Source organism: Pleurodeles waltl, chromosome 10 (assembly GCF_031143425.1).
Source record: "Pleurodeles waltl isolate 20211129_DDA chromosome 10, aPleWal1.hap1.20221129, whole genome shotgun sequence".
NCBI classification, from domain to species: Eukaryota; Metazoa; Chordata; class Amphibia; order Caudata; family Salamandridae; genus Pleurodeles; species Pleurodeles waltl.
In genome coordinates, this window is record NC_090449.1 from 301630080 (window position 1) to 301652531 (window position 22452).

General features: G+C 44.7%; 1 protein-coding gene across 2 annotated transcripts in view; it reads right to left on the bottom strand.

Annotated features, from left to right (window-relative positions):
* LOC138261488 (coronin-7-like) overlaps positions 1-22452 on the bottom strand; it is a 1075977-nt gene that overhangs the window by 186945 nt on the left and 866580 nt on the right. For both annotated transcript variants that reach the window (XM_069210466.1, XM_069210465.1), the window contains exons 24-25: positions 18350-18466; positions 14786-14921 (exon numbers count right to left, since the gene is read on the bottom strand). In XM_069210466.1, coding sequence (XP_069066567.1) covers positions 14786-14921; positions 18350-18466 — 253 coding nt within the window. The remainder of the gene's footprint in view (positions 1-14785; positions 14922-18349; positions 18467-22452) is intronic.

Genomic DNA, 22452 nt, shown 5'->3' on the forward strand with positions numbered 1-22452 from the left:
GAATGTGAAAAAATTGGGACTGCTTGTTGTACTCACAACCCAGCAAAAGAGGCAGGCAATGGAACTTTGTCGGAGGCCATACAAACGTTGCATAATCTACAGGAGTAAATGGTAGATGAAAAAGGTGCCCCAGATAAATTGGCTTAGTGGGTGTTTTCCTTACTACCATCCTGGATGTCAGGACTGTTGGGAGCCTTGTTGCCAGCTCTTGTGGCTCTGTGGTTGATATGCTTTGGTATTCAATTAATTGTAGCATGTTGAAGAATTACTACAAAGGTGGGAGGGATGTATCCAGTTAGGTCAACAACACAAGTGGTAGATCCTCAAGGCAATATATATCACCTAATCTCAAGTGCATACCAAGGTTTAGATTTGGTTGTTGAAATATCAACTACAGGGTGGAAAGTTGGAGACAAAATGAAATAAGAAGAAATTACACTACATCAGACATCGGTAGAAAACAATGTAAAATTATATGTGGTGAAAACACAGTGTAGGCCTAAACATTGAGTTGATGTCAGAGAGGTGAAGAGTTCATTGAAAACAAAATGCATGACCAGCAATGTCAAAGTTAAAGAAAAACGGTGTTTGTAAACCTAGAGGAATTTATAGTTTAAAGCACACAGGCAGGTATTCTGTTGTCTCAGCAAATTAAAAGTGTGATTGAAGAATGGCAACGGAAAACTGAATTAGCCTAGTGTATGCAAAACTGATAAGAGATCTTGGAAGTAGAGTGATAAAGCACACACACAAATACACATACATTCAAGAGTAGGGAATGGCTCATTTGTTAAGAATTTTTGGACGGTAATAAAGAATGTGTAAGAAATAGGTTAACGGTTAAGGGTTAAGGGACACCGGTGACGTGATTTTGCAACAAGTACATAATTGTTAAACTTACTGATTAACCTTTTTGTATTGTTTGTCGTGCTATATAAGTGGCTATCTGTGAAGCAGCAAATTGAGACCAGTTGTTTACCTGTATGGAAATAGCTACGCTCCCTTCTGCAACTGTAAAAAGCTGTGGATTACCTTGCCAATAGGAGCCGGGTCCTTTTTATCTTAAGTTTCTTAGCAACATCAAACATTTTCTTCAGTTCTTTAGATTCTCTTCCACACTCTTTCTAACTTCATTACCACATCCTATCTAACTTCTCAACAAGGATCCCTAAACCATCCACGTCAAAAGAACGCTAAAGCTACAGTTTCCATAACTGGTTGAGCTGAAGAAATGTCAAAGATACTTGCTTGTAATTATAACGCAGCATTAAGTGAATCTTTACTGAAGTCATTCATTTTAGAACTGGCACATACTTGTGCAGGACCCTAGAACAAGTTTCTAAATATATATAAGAGAGTTAAACATTTTGAAACCTGAAGGCATTTTTAAATGAGGCATAAACTCTGCAGTCCAGTCCATGTAAAGTTAAATTTACGGAATCTCATTGATTTTTTTTTAAGCATCAACCTTTGCATTAATCTGGGTATACAAATAGAGGGACAAAACAGTCTGATGTGCAGCAGCTCAGGAAGGTTGAAGTGTGACATGGTTCCTCTCAGGGGCCAGCAGTTTCCACAGCCTATAATGCCCTGTACTGGTGGTTGCTCTAGAGACTTGGCTCCTTTTGACAGGAATTACCACGACCAGGGCCTACCGTAGTGTTGATCACTGTCAATTCTGCCATGTTAAATTTACATACCCATAATGAGGAAAGGTGAATGTCTAATGACACAGTCACAGATTCATACTTTGATGAAGGAAAGATAAGGTGAAATCTATCCAGAAAGTTGTTTTAGGTCTCTATTCAAGAATTGTGATTGGTGACTAGGTGTACTTGTGTTACTGACAGAATGCATTTTAAGGTTTTCCAGGTGCGTTTCCCCTAAACACCCAATCTGTAATTTTAATTGAATTAAGTGCCAAAGATAGGTGGGAAAGAGGGTTATGTATGGCAATAACATTTCATTGCTACCCCTCATCAGGGAAGGGTTCCACATCCATCTATCCTGGTGCTATTTGTCACAACTAATTTAATCTATACAAAGTTAATACACAAAATTGGAAAGCAGTAGCTGCATCAAAATGTACATTATTTTGCAAGTTAACTAAACAAAGATACACTTTTTACCAGGGATTTTTGTATTGTGATGTGTCAATCAGCAGTTATGCTCAACTCCCTTTAAAAGTGCAACTCGAGGCAGCAGGCAGAAAAGAACATTGTAAAAAGCAACAAGGAAAATCAACACAAAGTAAAAAATATATAGCCTTACTACCGGGACCACACTCCTCAATACAACAGCAGAAGTACAGATCAACTGTTTATGCCTCTTCCTCAGACAGAGTAAAAACGCACAAGACCTGGGTTCTCTCTTAGATGACAACCCGGGCAACACATATAGATACCAAAAACAATCAACCATGTGTGAACAGAGAGTTGATATCAACCCACAATGGTTCTATTCAAGGAGCCAATAGCCTTCCTTGGCACACATTTGTGCCCATGAGTTGAAAACGTAACCTGAATTGTGTTCTCTTACCCCCAAAAAACGTGTTTGTCTTTAGACCAGAAAACAGAAAAAATGTAAAAGTGGTACACATTTTACAATCAACCGCAGTAGCTATAGAGAATAATAATGTTGATTATTACCAAATCGGTAGAGTCACCTTTCACTGGCATAGTAAATTAATTAACAGTTGAGATACAACTGCAAAACATTTTACCATTTAGTAATGAAACAGGGTGAGCCACATATTTCTGAGATTACAGCACTGGTGTCAAGGGCAGGCCTCAAAAAATTATTAGAATGTTACTAGATCTGCAGTGTGAGTAACGAATAATCTACTCAACCTAACTGTAATGTTCTTGACCCATAAACGGATCTCAAATTGTGTGATCCTAGGCAAATATTTTAGTTTACAGAGTCGCCTTTTTCTTCATTCTCATATATGAGTGCATCTTCAAATAAATGAACTCACCATTTCTGCTGTACAACACAACCTCTTTTGTGTGATTGAGCAGCCTAAACGTTTGTCCCATGTATAATAAGAATCTAGCCCACATACAGGGAACACATGATCCATGACTTGCCTTTTAGTTTACTAAGAGCATTGCCATCAGGGCAGGAGTATTTCTCAGTTTATGTATAAACAATCGTTTTAAATAACTATGGGGCTCATTATGACCCCGGTGGTCGGCAGAAATATTTAGGAAAGTACTTCCAACAGGCTGGTGGTACTTTCCTCCATATTATGACATTGGCAGTTTGGCTTCAGCCAAACCGCCAATGTACCACACCGACTGCCACGGCGGTAACGCCTGCCGTGCTGGAGACTTCAATCTCCAGCCCAACGTCCGTCACTTGGCCGTCTGCGGGATTATGACCCTGCCTACTGCCGTGGTTTCCTTACCGCCACAAAAACCATGGCAGTAGGCACTATCAGTGACAGGGAATCCCCTCCCTGTCACTGATAGGGGTCTTCCCCACCCCACATCCCCCTCCACAGGTTCCCCCCCACACCTCTTTTCCTCTCCAGACCCCACCCCTTCATACACACCCCTCCCTTCACACACACATATGCACACACTTAAAATACATACACGCATTCACACAACTCAACATACATGCACTCACACCCCCAAACATGCACATTCCTACAAAATGCAACACACATCCGTATTCACGCACAGACATACACGCACTCCCCCCCCCACACACACAACACCCCCTCCCCTGTCGAAGCACCCAACTTACCTGTAGTCAGGAGGTCCTCCGACAGGAGACGGAACGGGGCGCTGCTGCCAGCAGCAGCGTCCATCAGCAGAACACCGCTAGGCCAGATTATTCTCATAATACGGCCGGTGGCGGTCTACTGGTGTGGTGCTGCTGCTGGCAGCAGCGCCACCTTACCGCCACCCGCCGGCATGGCCGCAGCCAGATTTCCAACGTCCTTCTGGCGGAAATAGGGCTGTGGTCATAATCCGGCGGACGGCTGGTAGCTGCGGCGATGGTCTTTTGGCAGTCGTTGCCGCGGCAGTAGGCGGTTTTTACCACCGGGGTTATAATGACTCCCTATATTACTAAAGCATGATGTGGTAGCACACTGTCATTTACAGACAGTACATTTTCAAGAAATGTCCAAAAACTATTCCACTAACTTGCAGCTTTAATGATAAAAATATATAGTGCATTAACAATAACCTGTGAAAATTCGGATTCATAAAACATAAGTACCCTTTGCACATTATTAAGCAAAGTGTTGTGTTTTGTTTTCATCATTTTATAATATTTTTGTCATCACACAGAGGTACAGAAATGGGCTTTAACAGCTACTGAAATATATTTTGAAATGTTTGCACACACAACATTTAAATACCATCTTGTACAACAGGTCAGACAATTCACCTGACAAAATACTGGTACACTGAGCAAATGTGACAAGATTTAAAAGTATCTTTATTACTCTTCCACTTTCTAACAACAGAACACCTATTCTTTGTCATTGCACCAGAAGGGGTGAGTAGGTCCTAAAAATAGCTTGACCTAATAAAATATGACTCACCATAGTGAATGGGTGAGTAGATGTTTCGAGGCCTGTGAGGGACACAGATTGAGAGTATGTAAGCAAGATTGCCATGAACAACTACTTTGCATGCCACATCTTTCAAGCCCAGCAAGAATTAGAAGATCCAAGTAATTTTGTTGGGGGTGAATGAACAATAAGGAGTCTCCAAGTGAAATACATATCCATATGATTCTAAGTTATGAAAGGCGTACAACTTTTTTCTGAAATCTCTGCAGAGTCTTCATTTTTCAAATGTGCCTCTGAAAAACGTAACACTTAGAGTAGGGGAACCAGGTCATTCCTCGAATCAGGGATTCCCTGGGTCTGGAAACAACCTTGTCCAACATCATTTTACCTTTCCTACAGCCACAGGCCTTCAAAGTAAATAGAAAGAGGAAGAAAAACTGCTTGCAACAAGTCTAACCAATGTTCCAAACAAAGCATGCACACTCTCATCTGAGTCTATACACTGATGTTTTGGAAATGCATACAACATAGAACAAGTGGCTGGCTCACACAATCTCTTGTAATAGCACTAATCTCAAGAGTACAGCAGTGAGCACTATGCATCTGGAAGAATGTACAATTATATTATCAGTCAAAGTACTGTTAGCTTCCTTCTAAAACTCCATAATGCCAGAAACTATTGACTTTAAATGGTCTTCTGCAGAACATTGACACCCTTGGGAGCACCTCCATAAGTGCTGAAGAGTTGGATGACTATCCCATCCTCCTAAAAAACCTCAGAACATAACGAATGAAAAGACCTGTCTGGGTCCAATCTCTGCAGCTTTTCCTCAGTCTCAGACAAGTGCAGCAATTGAAAGAAGTCTAGAACCCTTTCATTATTGAGACATGAAAGCTGGCCTTGGCAAACAGAAAACAAAATACCAAATCCTCATTCAGAGATTTTGCGTCGGCCAAGATGTTTCTGATTGCACCACCTTCCAAATCTCAACCACGTGCTGTTTCATGGTCACCCTGTGCTCTAGAGGCTAGTATCCAAGACATCAGCAGTTTATTGGACAGACCATGGTCGGTAGATCTCATTGTTTCAGGTGCCCAATGTAGGCTACTCAGATGTGGGTGCAAGAGACTATCCCCATGATAGGAGCACTAAAAACACGCTCAGACTCCAATGACCTTTCTTCAATTAGAGTATGATGTTTGTACCAAACCCTCAGACTCATTTAGTAGCTAGCAAAACCACTGATGTAGTAAATTCCTGAAGCTTTGCAAGACCCTGTATAGGACTGTAAAAAGTGGTTAGACATACACCAGACTGATTCCAGGGGCCTACCATGGAATCTAGCAGAGCCCATCTGACAGTCCCAAGAGTTGTGTTCAACTGACATGGCAACAGATTTACATGTGCATACGTCCTTCACCTTGAAAGTTTTTGAGACTTTATCTTGTGAAAGCAGTTATGTTAAGACATCAAAGGCTGCTTAGCCACTACATGGACAATGCTTTCCCCTGCCAAATGAACAGCAAACAACAAAAAAGCCCCCTGAGACAGATCAGTGCCAAAGCATCACTCCTTAGCACAGAATGTGTCCACTTGTCGACATAGTGCATAGCAATTGTGTTGTCCTTCTGCAGCAGAATCCACCTGCCTTAAGCTAGGTGATCTCCTGTTGACCGATAAATGGCCACTCCTACTCAAATCCTTCAAATGTGCCTGTGACACCTTGATGGAAGCACCTGCCATTATCTGATCATAATACACCCGGGAGACCTAGTTGTGGATAACATTCTCCTGTACTGGTATAAATTACATAAGTTGGCTTTTATGTTTTCAACATCGAGTCCTCTGTGACCATTATCTTGCCTGGTAAGACTGAAAGAAGAATTTGGTGTACATTCAACCAACTGGTCAACCAAAGCAGTCTTAAACTCTCTATATCAATATTATCGAATCATCCATCATGTCATGGTCAGCTCATCTACCTCCATGTCAACTCTCAATCCAACTCCTTTCTTTCAACATTTCTAACAGCCACTGTACACATCCAGAAAACGTATGTCAGCTCCTGTAATATATTCAACTACTGCTCAACATCTCTAGTTCTATCTCATTCACCTTAGTATCTTCAACCCCTCTGTATCCATATGCCCAAGTTTGTATAAGAACAGCAACACGCTACAATGACTACAGTGATCAATGGCAAGTTACCATTAGATATTGCAAGCATCAATTGCTTTGAAATTAGTTTTATTAAACCCAGATCAGACAAAGCTCAGACCACACACAGTAAGAGCCAACGGTGTGTGATTTTAGAGGCATTGATGTCGCCAACCCACAGAGGCCATAAGAGATGGTGTGAGTGTTCCACTGATATCCATTACCTGTGGAGGCGAGAACGTAGTAATTTCCTTGCCATTGCCAATTCAAGACTAGATTGCATTGGACAGTTTTTTTTTACCATTTGTAGTTCAGAATGCAATCTGGTTGAACCTTCTTCTGCTTTAATCCACCTTAGCTGTACTTACATAATTCTGGCCATTCTTTTTAACTGGGAGAAGATTAATCATCTTCTCCCAGTTAAATAGAATGGCCAGAATTATGTAAGTACATAAGATTAATCATCTTATCAACAGCCCACACAAGAGGCTGAGAAGTGAGGGATACTAAAAGTACCAGCACACCAAAGTGGACAATTGTGGTTTCTGAATAAAGTGGCAGAGGAGAAGGCAACAAGGCTTTGTACAGTTGTGACACAACAAAAGTCACAGTATGTGGAATTGAAGACACTAAGTATATAGCAGTCACAAAAAGACTGATGGTGAATAAACTTTGTTTACTAAGAACACTTATAACCTTAGTTCATATACTTAAAAAGCTATTTGTTTCTGTTGTTTTCTTTTTTCTTTATCCATGGGTCATCAGAAAATGCTAAATTCCTGAGAACAGTTAATTTTGATGAATCCATATTTACAATTCTGAACATTATAGGAAGACATATGTAGACTTGAGATTTAGATATAAGAAATGTTTCAAACATTGTTAGAAAAAACTAATATGATTGACCTGCTGAGAAGACATCCCAGACTCCTACTTTACGTTTATCAGCCCTCTGGGCGTCTCAAGAAATTCAATTATGGACATAAAGAAAAAGTTACTGTCCCTAGAAATCAGTTCACAGAGTGGGGAGATGGGTGGGTCGGTAAGGAATCTGCAACTAGAATATGGCCCCCATTGTGAGTTTGGCAGGTGGCAGGGGACGCCCGCCCAACTCATTCCGCCATCAGACCACCTGTGTGGCCTGAACACCACCGGCCCTAAAAGAGTTCACCACGGTGCCGGCGGGTGGAAACAGTGTTTCCGGCGGCCGGCCCTATGGTAAACAGGACCTTAACATTGACGCTGCCGCCTAATAGAGCCAGCGCCAATGTGGCGGTTGCAGCAGCACCCGTCGCGTTTTCCACTGCCCGTAATTCGGGCTATGCCTCTACTAGGTAAGGCATGACCAAAGGTAAATAACTTGTTTATCTGATAGAGACTTCTAGTTGCAGTTTCCTTACCTTAGAATGGATACCCAAGCAGTACCATCACCGGAGGAGGGTCTGCGAACCAAGATCATACTAGAAAGTCCTGAAGGACCGAACGGGCAAAGTACACGTTCCTTTGAACCTGACTATCCAGACAGTAGTGTTTGGTAAATGTGCAAAGATGCCCACTTAGCCGCCTGACAGATGTCCTGGACTGGAGCTCCATGTGCCAACGCAGTGATGGCAGTTGTCGCTCTAGTAAAATGAGCGCGCAAACCCTTCAGGTGTTGCTTTTTAGCCAATGCATAGCACATTTTAATGCAGAGAACAACAAATCTAGAGATGGTTCTCTTCTACACTGCCTGACCTTTCTTCTCACATACCCAACAGAGAGTTGATCATTCACCCGGAACTCTTTGGAACAATCAATATAGAACACCAACACTCTTTTGGGTCCCAGCGGTGGAGTCTCTCCTCTTCCTTAGACGGATGTAGGGGTGCGTAAAAGTAGATAAGATGATGGATTGGCCTACATGAAAGGGTGTCACCACTTTCGGAAGAAAGGAAGCCTGTGTGCGAAACACCACTTTGTCAGGATAGATGACAATGCCTGCAGCTCAATCGCCATGCGGGCAGAAGCAATGGCCACAAAGAAGGCTGTTTTTAATGTTAGAATCCTGAGAGGACAATTGTGAAGAGAATCAAAGGGAGCACACATGAAGAATGTCAGAACCAAATTTAAATCCCATTGGGGCATGATGAACGGTATTGGAGGAAACGTGGTTAAGACCATTAAGGAACCTACTAAGAACAAGAGACAAACAAAGAGAGTTGGTCAGGTTATCTAAGAAATGCAGAGATAGCAGACAAATAACCTTTGAGGGTGCCCAAAGCAGAACCCTGCTGGGCCAAAGAAAGCATAAACAAGAGGATCTCGGAAAGAGAGGGAGTCAAAAGACTTGTCTTTGCACCATGCCACAAATGTATGCCAATGACAGGCGTATACAGTTTTCGTGGATGCCTATCTACCAAGATAACATTACATACTTCGGGCAGATGGTCAAAAGCTGACAACTGCTGCCACTCAATCCTCAAGCAAGAATGCGGAGACTGAATAGGTTTGGGTGGAGAACCCTCCCCTGCTGCTGCGACAGAAGATCCTACCAAAGGGGCAGTCTGATCAGAGGATTGATGGTCATGCTCAATAGCTCCGAATACCAGACTCTTTGTGCCCAGTCCCAAACCACAAGGATTGCTTGGGCCCAGTGCTTCTTCATCTTCTTGAGAACTCTGGGCAGAAGTGGTATGGGCAGAAAGGCGTATAGGAGGCCGGAACTCCACTTGAGATGAACAGTGCCACTGAGCCAGTGCTGCCTTGGAAGCTCCAACAGCAAAACTGCTGACATTGTGCATTCTTTGTGGAGGTGAATGGATCTAACCAAGGCTCTCCCCACTTCTGAAAGAGACCTTGCGCCACCTCTGGATGGAGATGCCATTCATGATCGACCAGGCATTGTTGGCTGAGTTTGTCCGTTCTGGCATTTAAGGAGTCCCCCAGGTATTGAATCACCAGGGAAATGACCTGATGTTACCAGCCAAGTCCAGGGGTGCAGAGCCTCCTCACAAAGGGTCCACAAACCCACTCTGCCCTGCTTGTTGCAGTACTACATTGCGGTAGTGTTGTCCGTGAACACCTGCACTACTTTTCCTTTGAGAGAGGGAAGAAATGCTTTCAATGCCAGTCTGATTGCCCGGAGCTACAGGTTGATGTGGAAGGAGTCTGCTGGAGACCAGATGCTTCTGATCTCCGCCTCTCCCAGGTGGCCATCACATTCCAGGAGTGATGCATTTGTCACTACTGTCAGATCTGGTTGGGAAAGGGAGAGGGATCTCTTTCTGACTCAATCGCGGTTTGTTAGCCACCAATGCAGATCTTTCACAGTTCTCTCTGAGATCTGGACCATGCCGGAGAGATTTCCCTGACGCTGTGCCCACTGGAACTTCAGGTCCCACTGCAGACCCTGCATATACTATCTGGCATGTGTCACTGGCAGGATGCAGGAGGCCGTGAGGCCCAGCAGCCTCAGAGTCGTTCTCACCGAAATCCAGGATAGAGGCTGAAACATCCGTATCATAGCCTGAATATCCTGGACTCGCCGCTCTGGAGGATAATCCTGAAACTGCACTGTGTCAAGAACAGTTCTGATGAAAGGGAGCATCTAAAAGGGAGTCAGGTGTGACTTCAGCACCTTTACAGTGAAGCCCAGCGAATGTAGGAGGGCCGCTATAGTCTGAAGGTGGGACTCAACAGCCTGGGGTGAGCTCACCTTCAACATCGGGTCGTCGAGGTAAGGGAAGACTGAAACCCTTGACCTGCGCAGTTGGGCTGCAACCACTGCCATCACCTTGGTGAACACCCTAGTGGGCCCTGTTAAGGCTGAAGGGGAGCATGGTGAACTGTGAGTACCTGTGGCCTATTGTGAACCACAAGTAAAGTCTGTCAGCAAGCAGGACGTGAATGTGGAAGTAAGCATCCTGCAAGTTCAATGGTACCTTCCACTCTCCTGGGTCCAAGGCAGATAGAACCTGAGCCAGAATAACTATTTTGAACTTGTCCTTCCTGAGGAAGAGATTGATGGACCAAAGGTCTAGGACAGGGCAGAGGAATAACAACCACAACCTACTTCTGGCACAGGACCCTCTCTATGGGCCCCTTGGTCAAGAGAGACGAAACTTTCTAGTGGAGAAGTGCTAGGTGATAATCCATCATCCCATCGTAGGATGGTGGCACGGATGGAGGAATAGTCTTGAAGGGGTGGGAGTAGCCCCTTCGGACTACTTGCAAAACCCACATGTCTAACATGATGGGCTGCCATCTGAGCAGAAGATGGCAACTCCTGTGTCTGACTGGTCCCTGGTCGGTAGGAGTCAGACGAGGAAGATTTGAAGGAAGCTGCTTGGGGGTGTAGTGGTGGTCTGACCAGACCACTGTCTCTCTGATCCACAGGGACATTGGATGCCACATCCTCAGCCATGCAGAGGCTGGCCATCATGCAGACGTGGCCTTCTGTAGCCACAAAAGGGGTGAAAGGTAGACTGAAGGGAACGAGGGGCAGCTGCGAGGCCCAAGAACCTCGCCGTAACACGAGAATCCTTGAAGCTCAAGCACTAAGTCTACTTTGTCTCTAAAGAGACGGGTGTCATTAAAGGGCATGTCCAAAACGGTAGATTGGACTTCCCAAAAAAGTCAGATGTCCTCAACCAGGCGTGGCACCTCAAGGCCACCATTGATGCAACCGCTCTGCTCAGTGAGTCAGTCATGTAAAGCCCACATTGTATTGTGAACTTTGCTGCATCTCTCCTGTCAGCAACAGCTTGGGAGAGGTAGGCCCGGGCCCTTCTCCAGGACCTGTGGCAGCTTTAGCGCAACCGTGTCCCATAAATTATGGTTGTAATGGCCAAAAAGGCATGCAGTGTTCACGGACAGCAATGCCAGGCTGGAGGAAGAGAACGTATTCTTCCCAAGCTGCACAGCCTCTTGGAATCCCTATCCTGAGGTGTGGAAGGAAATGCGTCCTGGGATGTAGAAGCTTGGATAAAGAGCTCAGGGGTGGGATGTTGCATTAGGAGTGCTGCGTCATTTGCAGCAGGTCTATGGTGGTGGGCAATTGTCTTGTTCACAGGAGCCACTGTACTGGGTTTGGACCACGTACCCGGCAAGACATCTGTAAGGGTTTCAGTAAAAGGCAAAAAGGGTTCAGAGGAAGAAGACCCAGGTGGCAGCACCTCTGTCAGGATGGTTAGCCTTGATTGCCACTGAAGGTAGCTCGAAGTCCAAGATCTTGGCTGCTCTTTACACCACCAGCCTGGTGGACAGGGTACTGCTTGAGAAAAATCTCTGGATCCAGACTGACACCTGGGGGAAATTCTAAGGTAAGGTAAGGAATATACACAAGGAAGTCTCTATCAGATATCAGTGTCCTGGTCGAGGCTAGCCAAGTTTAAATCCTTTCACAGCACTATCAGAAGTAAGCAGAGTGATTAATGGGGAAGGTGCATTTAGCTTTAGAGTCTCAGAATAGTATGGAGTACATCCCTCCCCACCTTCTCTTGCTAGACACTCTAGGATTCAGGCACCTACTTTACCAGGTTGGCTCCAGCATTACCAAAGCTAAATCTCGTAACCTTATTTCCTAAGAGAAAGGCAATACCTGTGTTGCTTTTGATAACCATGGTTCGCCCACACCTGCAATGATTTAAATCAAAAACTTTTATTTCTTTTTTTTACTTAAAATCTGTTTTATTGAATTTTAAACAGAGCACAAAAATGCAGATTGTATGATACAGAGCACAAGTTGCAAAGTGACAATACTACATTAAAAAACCTCTGCATACACACTATCTCAACTGACAGTGTAGATGTCATTATCAGGCATACATCTATGACAGCTCAATAAGGGCATTGCAGTCCATTCAAGCATTATTAACAAGACAGCCCCACAACCCTTTCAGGTGGCTCATTGTAAAAGGTGTGTGGTCAGTGTGCGTCACCTGTTAAGCCTCCCAGTGGAGAGCTCTCGAAGAGCTATGAGACATAGCCTGAGCTGTGGCTATGCTCTGATCAATAGTGTCTTATTTTAAGAACCAAAGACCAACAGCTCCAACAACAGTCAACAAAAGAATAAAGAAGAATAAAGAGGCGAAAAAGAGGAAGGGGAGGGATAACAACATATTTGTAATGTAAGGTGTTTAATGTTTTATCTGCTTGAGATTTAAGACTGTATGGTCTAGGCCTGGTTCTAAAATGACATGGGAGTTTCCTAATGAGGAATAGTTCTTATTAAGGTGATGGCGTTCATCTTAGCTTGCCTCCTTTTTTAATTTTAAAACACTGGCCAGCTCTAGCTCCTCAGCAATAAATAATAGTCAGTAGAGAACCTAATGGGAGTAAGAGCGGACAGAGGCAAGGAGTCCAAGCGGTGATGTTGTATGGAGTTAAACATGTGCCATGTAATTTCTGGCACCCCTGGAATTTTGGTGTTTTGGAATGTATTGATGTTTGTTCCTACTAATTCATAAACATCGCTAGATTTCAAACAGCAACCCCCTAACCTATCTTCCCTTGCCACCAACATTTTCAACCTCATCCCCAACACTTTCAATCCGCAGTATCAACTTCTCCACTTCACTATCTCTACAGCCATAATTCCAAAATGTCCTCAACAAATCCACTCAACATCAGTATTCCCAAATCCTCATGGGTTGCTACCAGAAGATAGAGCTTTAAGTATCAACCTACTTAAATATCAACAACCAGAATGTGATAGTAAGTTTAAATAGGTAAGTATAGATTTCTGTGCATAACCCACATATATGTACATTGAAGATAACTAAATCTTCAGGGTACAGAGAGGTGTAGTTAACAATAGTAAATGTATCATGACATATCTATACTAACCTTAGTGATATTTTGGAAGCCTACAAGTTGGTAGGTTGATGTTTTGTGATAGAACATTCCCCCATTACCACTGCAATGTAACATTCACAACTACCCTACCTTCTCTACCTTAACACTTCCGCTCCGTCACATCCATGTCCGTGAATCATCCACCTCAGCCTTTTTTACCTTTTTCACCTCAAAGGCTCAAGGGCCCCAGTCTATCCACTTTAACATCCCCAACACTTCTCAGTTTCTCTGGACACCCACTGTAGTGTCTTTAGCAACCTCACATCAATTCCACAGACTCCTCCATCCAAATATGCAGACCTTCTAACAAAGACTCCAACTGACAAACTCTTCTCCATCTTCAACATCTTAAGCACAAAATCTCCTGCTCTTTTACTTTACTGCTTTCACCTGCCTCGCCTCTTTTTTTCCAAATTTCTCCTTCTCAACCCTTCAATGACTCACTTTGCCTCCGTGCACTTCTCCAGGTCAGAAACCGTCAAACGTACTGGACCCACCTCACAATGCTGTCAACCTCTCCACCTCAGCATTTAAAACTAATTCACTGAAAAGCCCTCAGATTCCCCATCACTGAATTTCCGACCACCCATTCTAACATGTCAACATTATTTACCTCACTAAGAGCATCGTCTGCACATGCACAAATCTTCTACATCACCAAACACTTCTCCTTATGCCTAATTCCTAAACTGCAACATCATCCATTACTTCACTCCAGCATCCACTGTTTCTCTACAGCTATGCCCCAATTAGGGGCGGGACTGGCATCGCCACATATAATACTTAACTCACTGCATTATCCACTCTACCTCAACAGCTCCAGCCTTCCCGCTTCAACATTGCTGTTTTCCTCTGCATTTAAATCATCATCCATATGGCGCACCACCTTTCACAACTCACTCAATTTTTCCCCCGATACGTGCCCAATATCAAATATCCTTCTGTCACTCAATATCACTACAAATTCGTTCACAACTATTTCCCCAAACACATTTTCAACTACACCAATCACAGCTTCCCCACTTGAATATGTGAACTTATTCTTCCTCAAAATATAGATCTCTATTTCTCTAATCAACTTTCCCATCTTTATTGTTATACATCCAACTTTACGTTAATAAAATGACAGATTTCTATTGCCTCCACCAGCGATACAGTTCACCGAACACCATAGTCCTATCAACCACACACCTACTAATCCAACCACTGTGAAGCAGTGGCGTGTGTTACCTTCGCCGCCACATTTCTCACAAACATCTTACCAGGAGTCATGTCCTTTGGTCGGAGACTCATCTTTTCATGCTGTCCATTGGAGCCAGAGAGCCAAGAAGAGGCTGTAAGGGCAGCTTTCCACCACACCTCTGTGTCAGGGAAAAGATCATCCTGGAAAAACTCTTTCTGTGGAACAACAAAAACACAGAATGTAATAAAAAATTTGTAGGAAACTACCCTCTTTTTGGCATGGTTAACCCCACTTCTTGCTAACCAGGATCCCAGTGACTGTGCTCTCTCCCTGTCTAAATATGGTTGCTTAGGACTTAGCATACACCACAATTGGCACACTGGTGCCCCCTTATAAGTCCCTAGTATATGGTACTTACGTACCCAGGGCATTGGGGCACCAGGAACTCCCCATGGGCTGCAGCATGTATTGTGCCACCCATAGGAGCCCATGCAAAATGTGTCTGCAGGCCTGCCATTGCAGCCTACGTGAAAAGCTGCATCCATCCTTTCACTACAGGTCACTGCACCAGGTCACTGTAAGTCACCGCTATGGTAGACCCTCCTAGCCCAGAGGGCAGGGTGCAAGTCCCTGTGTGTGAGGGGATCCCTGCATGAGCCGAGGTGCCCCTACGAACTCCAGCTCCATTACACTGGACTTTGTAAGTGCGGGGAAGCCATTTTACCCGTGTACTGGGCACAGCTACATAATAGTAACTCCGATCCTGGGCAAGTTTGGTACCAAACATGTCCGAATCATACCCCAATACCATTGTCAATATTGGTTGTATGATTCCATGCACTCTGGGGGCTCCTTAGAGGACCTCAAGCATTGTTCCTACTAGTCTTCTGCGTTCTTTCGGGCAGCTTGTGCTACTGCCACCCCTCAGACAGGTTTCTGCCTTCCTGCTGCTTGACCAGCTCAGGCAGAACAAAGTTGGAAACAGGTGTTACTCGGCTTGGGAGGTGTAGCCTTCCCAAGCCACCGGTATGTCTTGAAGGGCACATTTAGTACTCTTCATGCTCTGGTGCAAAACTGGACAATGGAAAGGGGAGTGACCACTCCCCTGTCCATCACCTCCCCGGGGGTGGTGTCCGGAGCTCCTCCAGGTGGCCACTTGATTCTGCCATCTTGAATCCAAGGTGGGCAGAGGCCCCTGGGAGCATCTGAGTGGCCAGGTCAGGCAGGTGACGTCACAGTCCACACCTGATAGGTGGTCACCATGCTAAGTGACCAATCCCCCTTCCTGGGCTATTTAGGGTCTCCCTCTTGGGTGGGTCCTCAGATTCAACGTGCAAAATTCCAAAAGGACTCCTCTGCAACATTTACTTTATCTTCTGGCCACCAGGACTGCAACTGAACCCTCCAGGAACCAACAATCTGCAACTCCATCGACAACTCCGCTTTGCAACATTGTTTCTCTGGCTCCTTCCAGGAATTGCAAGATTTCCCTGGCTGTGCATCCTCTGAGAGCGACGAGTCTTCAGCCTGCACAAGAAGTGAGAAGGAATCTCCCTTGGAGTGAAGGAGTCGCTCCCTTGCTTCCGCAGGCATCAACTGCAAGGACAACTGGCTTCGTGGCTCCTCTCTCCTCCGGAACTGCATGGATATTGCATCACAGGGGGTGGTATGGATTGGTCCCCTTGGTCGTCTCTACCAGCTGCGCAACTTGGGAGATGGTACGCCCTTGCCTCCCCTTCAAGGTCAGTACCCCTGTGCACCATGACTCTTGCGGCTACCAAGGCTTGTTTGTTCCTCCTCCAAGGGATCTTCAGAATCCGCGTAGCCCTGGCCTCCAGCACTCCTTCCAGCAAAGCACAGTCTCCTGCCTGCTGCTCCAGCGACATGGAACTCCTCTTCTGAGTCAGCCTCACTGTGACTCCTATGCCTGCTGCCAGTGGGTTGCCTGTGGGGGCTGCTTCCTCCTCCTGTGACTTTCCTAGCTGCTGAGGCTCACCCCAGACACCCCTCCTTGGGTCGTGTCCCCTGGACTTTGCTGGCCCTCTTCATCCTTGCAAAACCTTCTCCGACTCTTGCAATTGCCAAGGCTTGCTGGTGGTTTTCCAGCAACATTGACAGACTGCAGCACAACTGCCGACGTGGCACATCACTTGATCACTTCTGGAACTCCACTTCTGCTCCTGTGCTGCACTGCTGACTTTCTTCTTCCACCGTTGACCTGGTCCTGCATCAATAGAAGGGTGGGTAGTGGCTCCTGCCACAACCGGATAATCCAACTCGAAATGGACTTGGTCCCCTTCCTTTGCAGGTCCTCTTCTATCAGGATCCACCTTTGGTTTCTTCCTGTCTTGTGTGGGTCTTCCACAATCCTCTTCCAAGGTCCTCCTTTTGGTTTTGGGGAAAACCGGTTACTTACCTCTGCTCTCCTGGTTGCTGGGGGGTCACTCTGGTACTCACCTCTTGGGGTTCCTAGTTCTTCCATCTCCTCCCTACTGATTCCACTTCCTTGGGTGGGGGGCTGCCTTTCACATTCCATTTTTTTAGTATATGGTTTGGCCCACTCCTAGGGACCTCACTGTTTGCTATTGCTTTTACCAATGTCTATTGCTTTCTGTGCTATTTACTGACTGCTAATGTGTCTATAATAGTGTGTTTACTTACCTCCAGTTGGGGTATTGCCTATACAGTATTTAAGTATTAGTGTTAGTGTTACCATAATGAAGTACCTTTATTTTTGTAACACTGTGTGGTTCTTTCATGTGTGTAACTGCTGTGTGACTATAGTGGTACTGCATTAGCTTTGCATGGCTCCTAGATAAGTATTGGCTGCTCATCCACAGCTACCTCCAGACAGCCCTGGCTTCCTAGACACTGCCTACACTTCACTAATAGGGGATACCTGGTATAAGGTGATAACACCATAGGTGCTCACCACACACCCGGCCAGCTTCCTACAAAATCAAATAAAAGCTATGTTTGATATCAATTGCACAGCATTTTGACTGGTGCCAGAAAACCCAGCAGACTGATAAAATGAAAGCTCTTTAATGTGTGGTCCAGGCTTTCAAGACTTAACTATCAAAGCCCTTTCTGCACTACTCAGCAGACTGAACAGACATAGATTTAAAATAAACCATCAGCATGGAATGTCATTAGCAGGTATACACTGTATTGACTGTGGGTGAACTCCCCAGTGGGCTGTTACCTGTCATGTAGCAACATTTTAAACCCTTACAGTAAGAGTATGTTACACGTCTTTGACAAAGAATGCAAAACGTGAAAACATCTAGCCAGTGGAACAGAAGACCTAGGGGGTTATTACAACTTTGGAGGTGGTGTTAATCCGTCCCAAAAGTGACGGTAAAGTGACGGATATACCACCAGCCGTATTACAAGTTCCATAGGATATAATGGACTCGTAATACGGCTGGTGGTATATCCGTCACTTTACCGTCACTTTTGGGACGGATTAACACCTCCTCCAAAGTTGTAATAACCCCCCTAGTCTCATATAGTGGTCATATAGAATACATGACACTGGACTAGAAAACCACCTCATTCAAGCTGACTATGCCTCACACAATGACCCAAGTAAAAAATAGATCTTTGGCAGAATAGTCAATTTGCTATCACTGAGAATCACCTTAACCCTGGGGATTCTGAAACTGATCATCTCGATTGAAGATTGACCAAGTCGCACAGCCCGAGCAAACTCCACCTCTCGCATATCACACACTGTCTTCGGAAGGAACAGGAACCCCTAAAAGGAAAAACAGGTATTATACATGAACACAATGAGAGACGATCATAACAATATTATGGGAAAATAGAAATTATACTAAGCGACCTGTAGAGCATAACCTGAGATCCTAAAATTAACATAGATGCACCTGGACAGTTGCTAGGATTCACTCCTATAATATTTATATTAACAGTGGGCAACCAACATAACATCTGGCCTTGTGACATGGGGCATGCATCTCTGCCATCGGAAAGTCCATGGAGGTGTATTGTTGCATTACCTGCTCTTACAGACGCCTACAGGAAACACAGAATTGATAGCTTACAGGAACAGGCAAACCCTTCACTGATTTATAAAGACTGTTCTTCTTAAGCCTGCTGAGGTGCAATCTGGCAGCCAGGATTTATTTGGAGAAGATGAATCTATGCAGACTCCCTTACTCTAAAACAGTTGTTAGATGTTTGCTTAATATTAATGTTGCAGTTCGTCAACAAAAACACACTGATGCTCATTTGTTTCAGCCCTCTTTCATGGCAGAGATAAATTGAAGCATTGATCCTCATTTAAAAGGGATTAGGATTGTGCTGGTGCTTGTTTACATTAACATCTGATGTTAAAATTGTTACAGATTAAAAAAAAAATTACACCGCTTTTCTCAGATTTCCAGCTCCCCAACTAAGCATTTAAAATGCTTCTTGCAGTTAGTGTACAGGGAAAGAAGTGTCCACTTCCCCCCAGACAGAATGGCAGGCCAGGAGTCCAAACAATAGGATTACTCACGCCTGGTCTGGAAGGAGCATAGAGATTCAAACTAATTTAACATGGTTTCTGCTGTTCCTGTACACTAACTACAACAAATTGCCAGTGGTTAGTTATCTTTTTTTCATTCTTTTTTTTCCATTTACATTTTCCACTAATGTCCTAAAGAATACCTACACACCTCTCCATTGAGTGTATCGAGAAGGACATTTCAACATGTTGAATTAACCCAATCTCATCTTTTAACAACTACCCACATGGGAAAAGAATAAAAATCGGAGTCCATTAGGAGGCAGTTTTAACAGGTTCCCTTTGCTTAATTTCCCTTCTGCATTTGCTAATTTCATAGAACACTCGCTTTCAACAACTGCATTTCAAGTGCTTCTCTCCACAGGGGTCATAGCGCACACTGGCACCCTAGCTTGGTACCAGTGTGAGGAGGAGCCCTATGATGAAGCATGACAGCCTTCAGGTGGAGAGGACTATCGTCATTTGAATGGACAGGATCCACAGTTTTTTAAAACTTTCTTGTTGAGACATACTCCTGGGACCGTATTATATAGCGGGTGTCCTGTTGTTGACTGCGTCATGGCACACCTTTAGACAGGTGCACCAGGAGCAAACTTGAACAGTGCACCACATCACCTCAGGGTAAGGGCCCACTGAGGTACTTGTGTAATACCCCTGGAGTATTTTTTGAATTGCTATTGAGAAAGAGGCATTCTAAATCGCCTTCCACCTTGTTCCCTTTATGTGAGAAAGTAGGCAACTTACACCAAGGAACCGCCACTTGCTTCAAAGTTTCAAATTTAGAAGATTGGTTCTCTGGTGTCTATGTGAATATGAATGTATATAGGATTTGTCACTGTGAAAAACAGAGTGCTACTTGACCCTTTCAGAAGATACCTCCATGCCATGATGAAAGAGTACTTACCTTCAGTAACTCTCCTTTTTTGTAGAGACTAACTGCAGTCTTCACCTTTTGAATATTCCACATGCATAAGACGGGATACAGAAACTTTTGAGTAGTACTGCACACTGATCTGTGGGGCTGTGCGTCTTTGCACTGATGCTGTTCTGCTTCGGAAATGATGTGTGAGGTCCATTTAGGCTCCACTCCAGGGCACTGCTGTCAGTTGCTTCCGAGGCTCTCTGCGCCCCCAGATGCAGAGCTCCAAACACGCAAAGTGACTTTGACCAGTGTGAAGAATCCTAGATTTGGCATCTTATTAATTCATAGAGCCAGATTTACAGAACAGGGAGTAAGGGAGTTAAGTGAGGAATCTGCAGTGAGGGTCTGTACCAAAAAGTGTGTTACAAAAGCTAATTGCCTTGTATTTCTGATTAGAGACTTCTAACCACATTTTCCTCATCTTTTAAATAGATACCAGAGCAGTACGTATGAGGAAGTGAGCCTGAATTGGCTCCGACCAAAAAGTCATGTAATACCAAGCAGGAGAAATGCCCCTCTCGACAAACCTGGCTGTCCAGTCAGTAGTGCTTTGAGAACTTATGGAGTAAGGCCTACGTAGCTGCCTGGCAGATGTCCAGGACAGGAACTCCATGTGTCAAAGTAGTGGTAGCAGCTTTGGCCCTAGTGGAATGAGCTCGGAATCCTTCCTGGGGGTGCTTTTTGGCCAATGTATAGCAGAACTTGATGCAGAGTACAATCCAGCAGGAGATAGTCTTTCCTGCAGGGACTTGACTTTTCTTCGCTCCATCAAACCCCACAAACAGTTGATTGTCCACCCAGTGTTCTCTGGTACGATCAATGTAAAAGCTCAGTGATCTTTTAGGGTTCAAGTGATGGAGTCTCATTCTCCTTAGAGGGGTGAGGCTGAGCAAAGAATGCCAGCAGGGTGATGGTGTGAGTGGCGTCACCACCTTCGGCAAGAAGGATGCTTGCATCCGTAGAGCCAGTTTTTCTAGGAAGAAGGTGGTGTATGGCAGGTTATTATGGAGAGCCTAAAGCCACGCAGAAGTGATGGTGACAATGAACACCATCTTGAGTGTAAGAAGTCTCAAAGAACAGTAGTAAAGCAATTCAAAGGGAGTGCACCTCAAATATGTGAAGACCAAGTTAAGGCCCGTTGTGGCATGAGAAAAGGAAAGGGAGGAAGCAAGTGTTGCAGGCCTTTACAATAATGCATCACAACCAGTGATTTGAAAAAGAGGGGATGGTTCTGCAACCGTAAAAAAGGCTGAAAGAGCAAAAAATGACATTGTAATTGCTCCCAAGGCAAAGCCTTGCAGGTTGAGAGACAAAACAAACAACAAAATGTCAGATAAGTTTGTCTGGAGGGGGGACAGTCTGGAATGTGTCACATCGAAACATAATTTTACCCCAATAATAGGAGTATACAGTTTTTGTTGAGGGACGCCTGGCTGCCAAGATAACATCTATAACCTCTGGAGGAAGGTCAAAGGCATTTTGTTGTTGCCACTCAATCTCCATGCATAACGTTTGAGAATGCAAAGGCCTGGGTGAGGAATACTGCCCTGTTGCTGCAACAGCAGGTTCTCCCAGAAGGGCAGCTTACTCAGAAGAAAGATGCCCAAGACCAGGAGCTTGGAACACCATACTCTGTGTCTAATCTTGGGCCACTAAGATGACTTGGGCCCAGTCGGTCCTGGTCTTCAGAACTTGTTGCAGAAAGGTATCTGCAGGAAGGCATACGGTTGCCCAAGCTCCACTTTAGGCAGTGAGACACGCCTTAAAAAACTCCAACTTGCAGAACTGCTGACATTGCACATTCCCGGCAGTGATGACAGATTGTACCAAGGTTTTTAACAGTGCAGAAGAGACCTCGTGTCACCCCTGGATGTAACTGCCACTCCTGATCTACTAGGTGCTGCTGGTTGAGCTCATCCTCCCTGCCATTCAAAGATTCTGCCAGGTGGCGCACCACCAGGAAAATTCCTTTATGTTCCAGCCATTCCCAGAGGCATAGTGCCCCTGGCACAGGACCCCATAACCCCACTCTGCCCTGCTTGCTGCAATATCACATAGCAGTGTTGGTGTCTATAAGCACCAGTACCAGCCTCCCCTTAATGGATGAAGTAAGGCTTTCAACGCCAAGCGAATGGCCCAGAGCTCCAAGAGGATTATATGGAACTAGGCCTCCGCTGGAGACCAGAAACATCTGATCTCCACCTTTCCTAGATGGCTGCCCCAACCCAGAAGTGAAGCATCAGTCAACACTGTCAGCTCTGTATGTGGTGGAGGGAAGAACCAATCGCAGTCC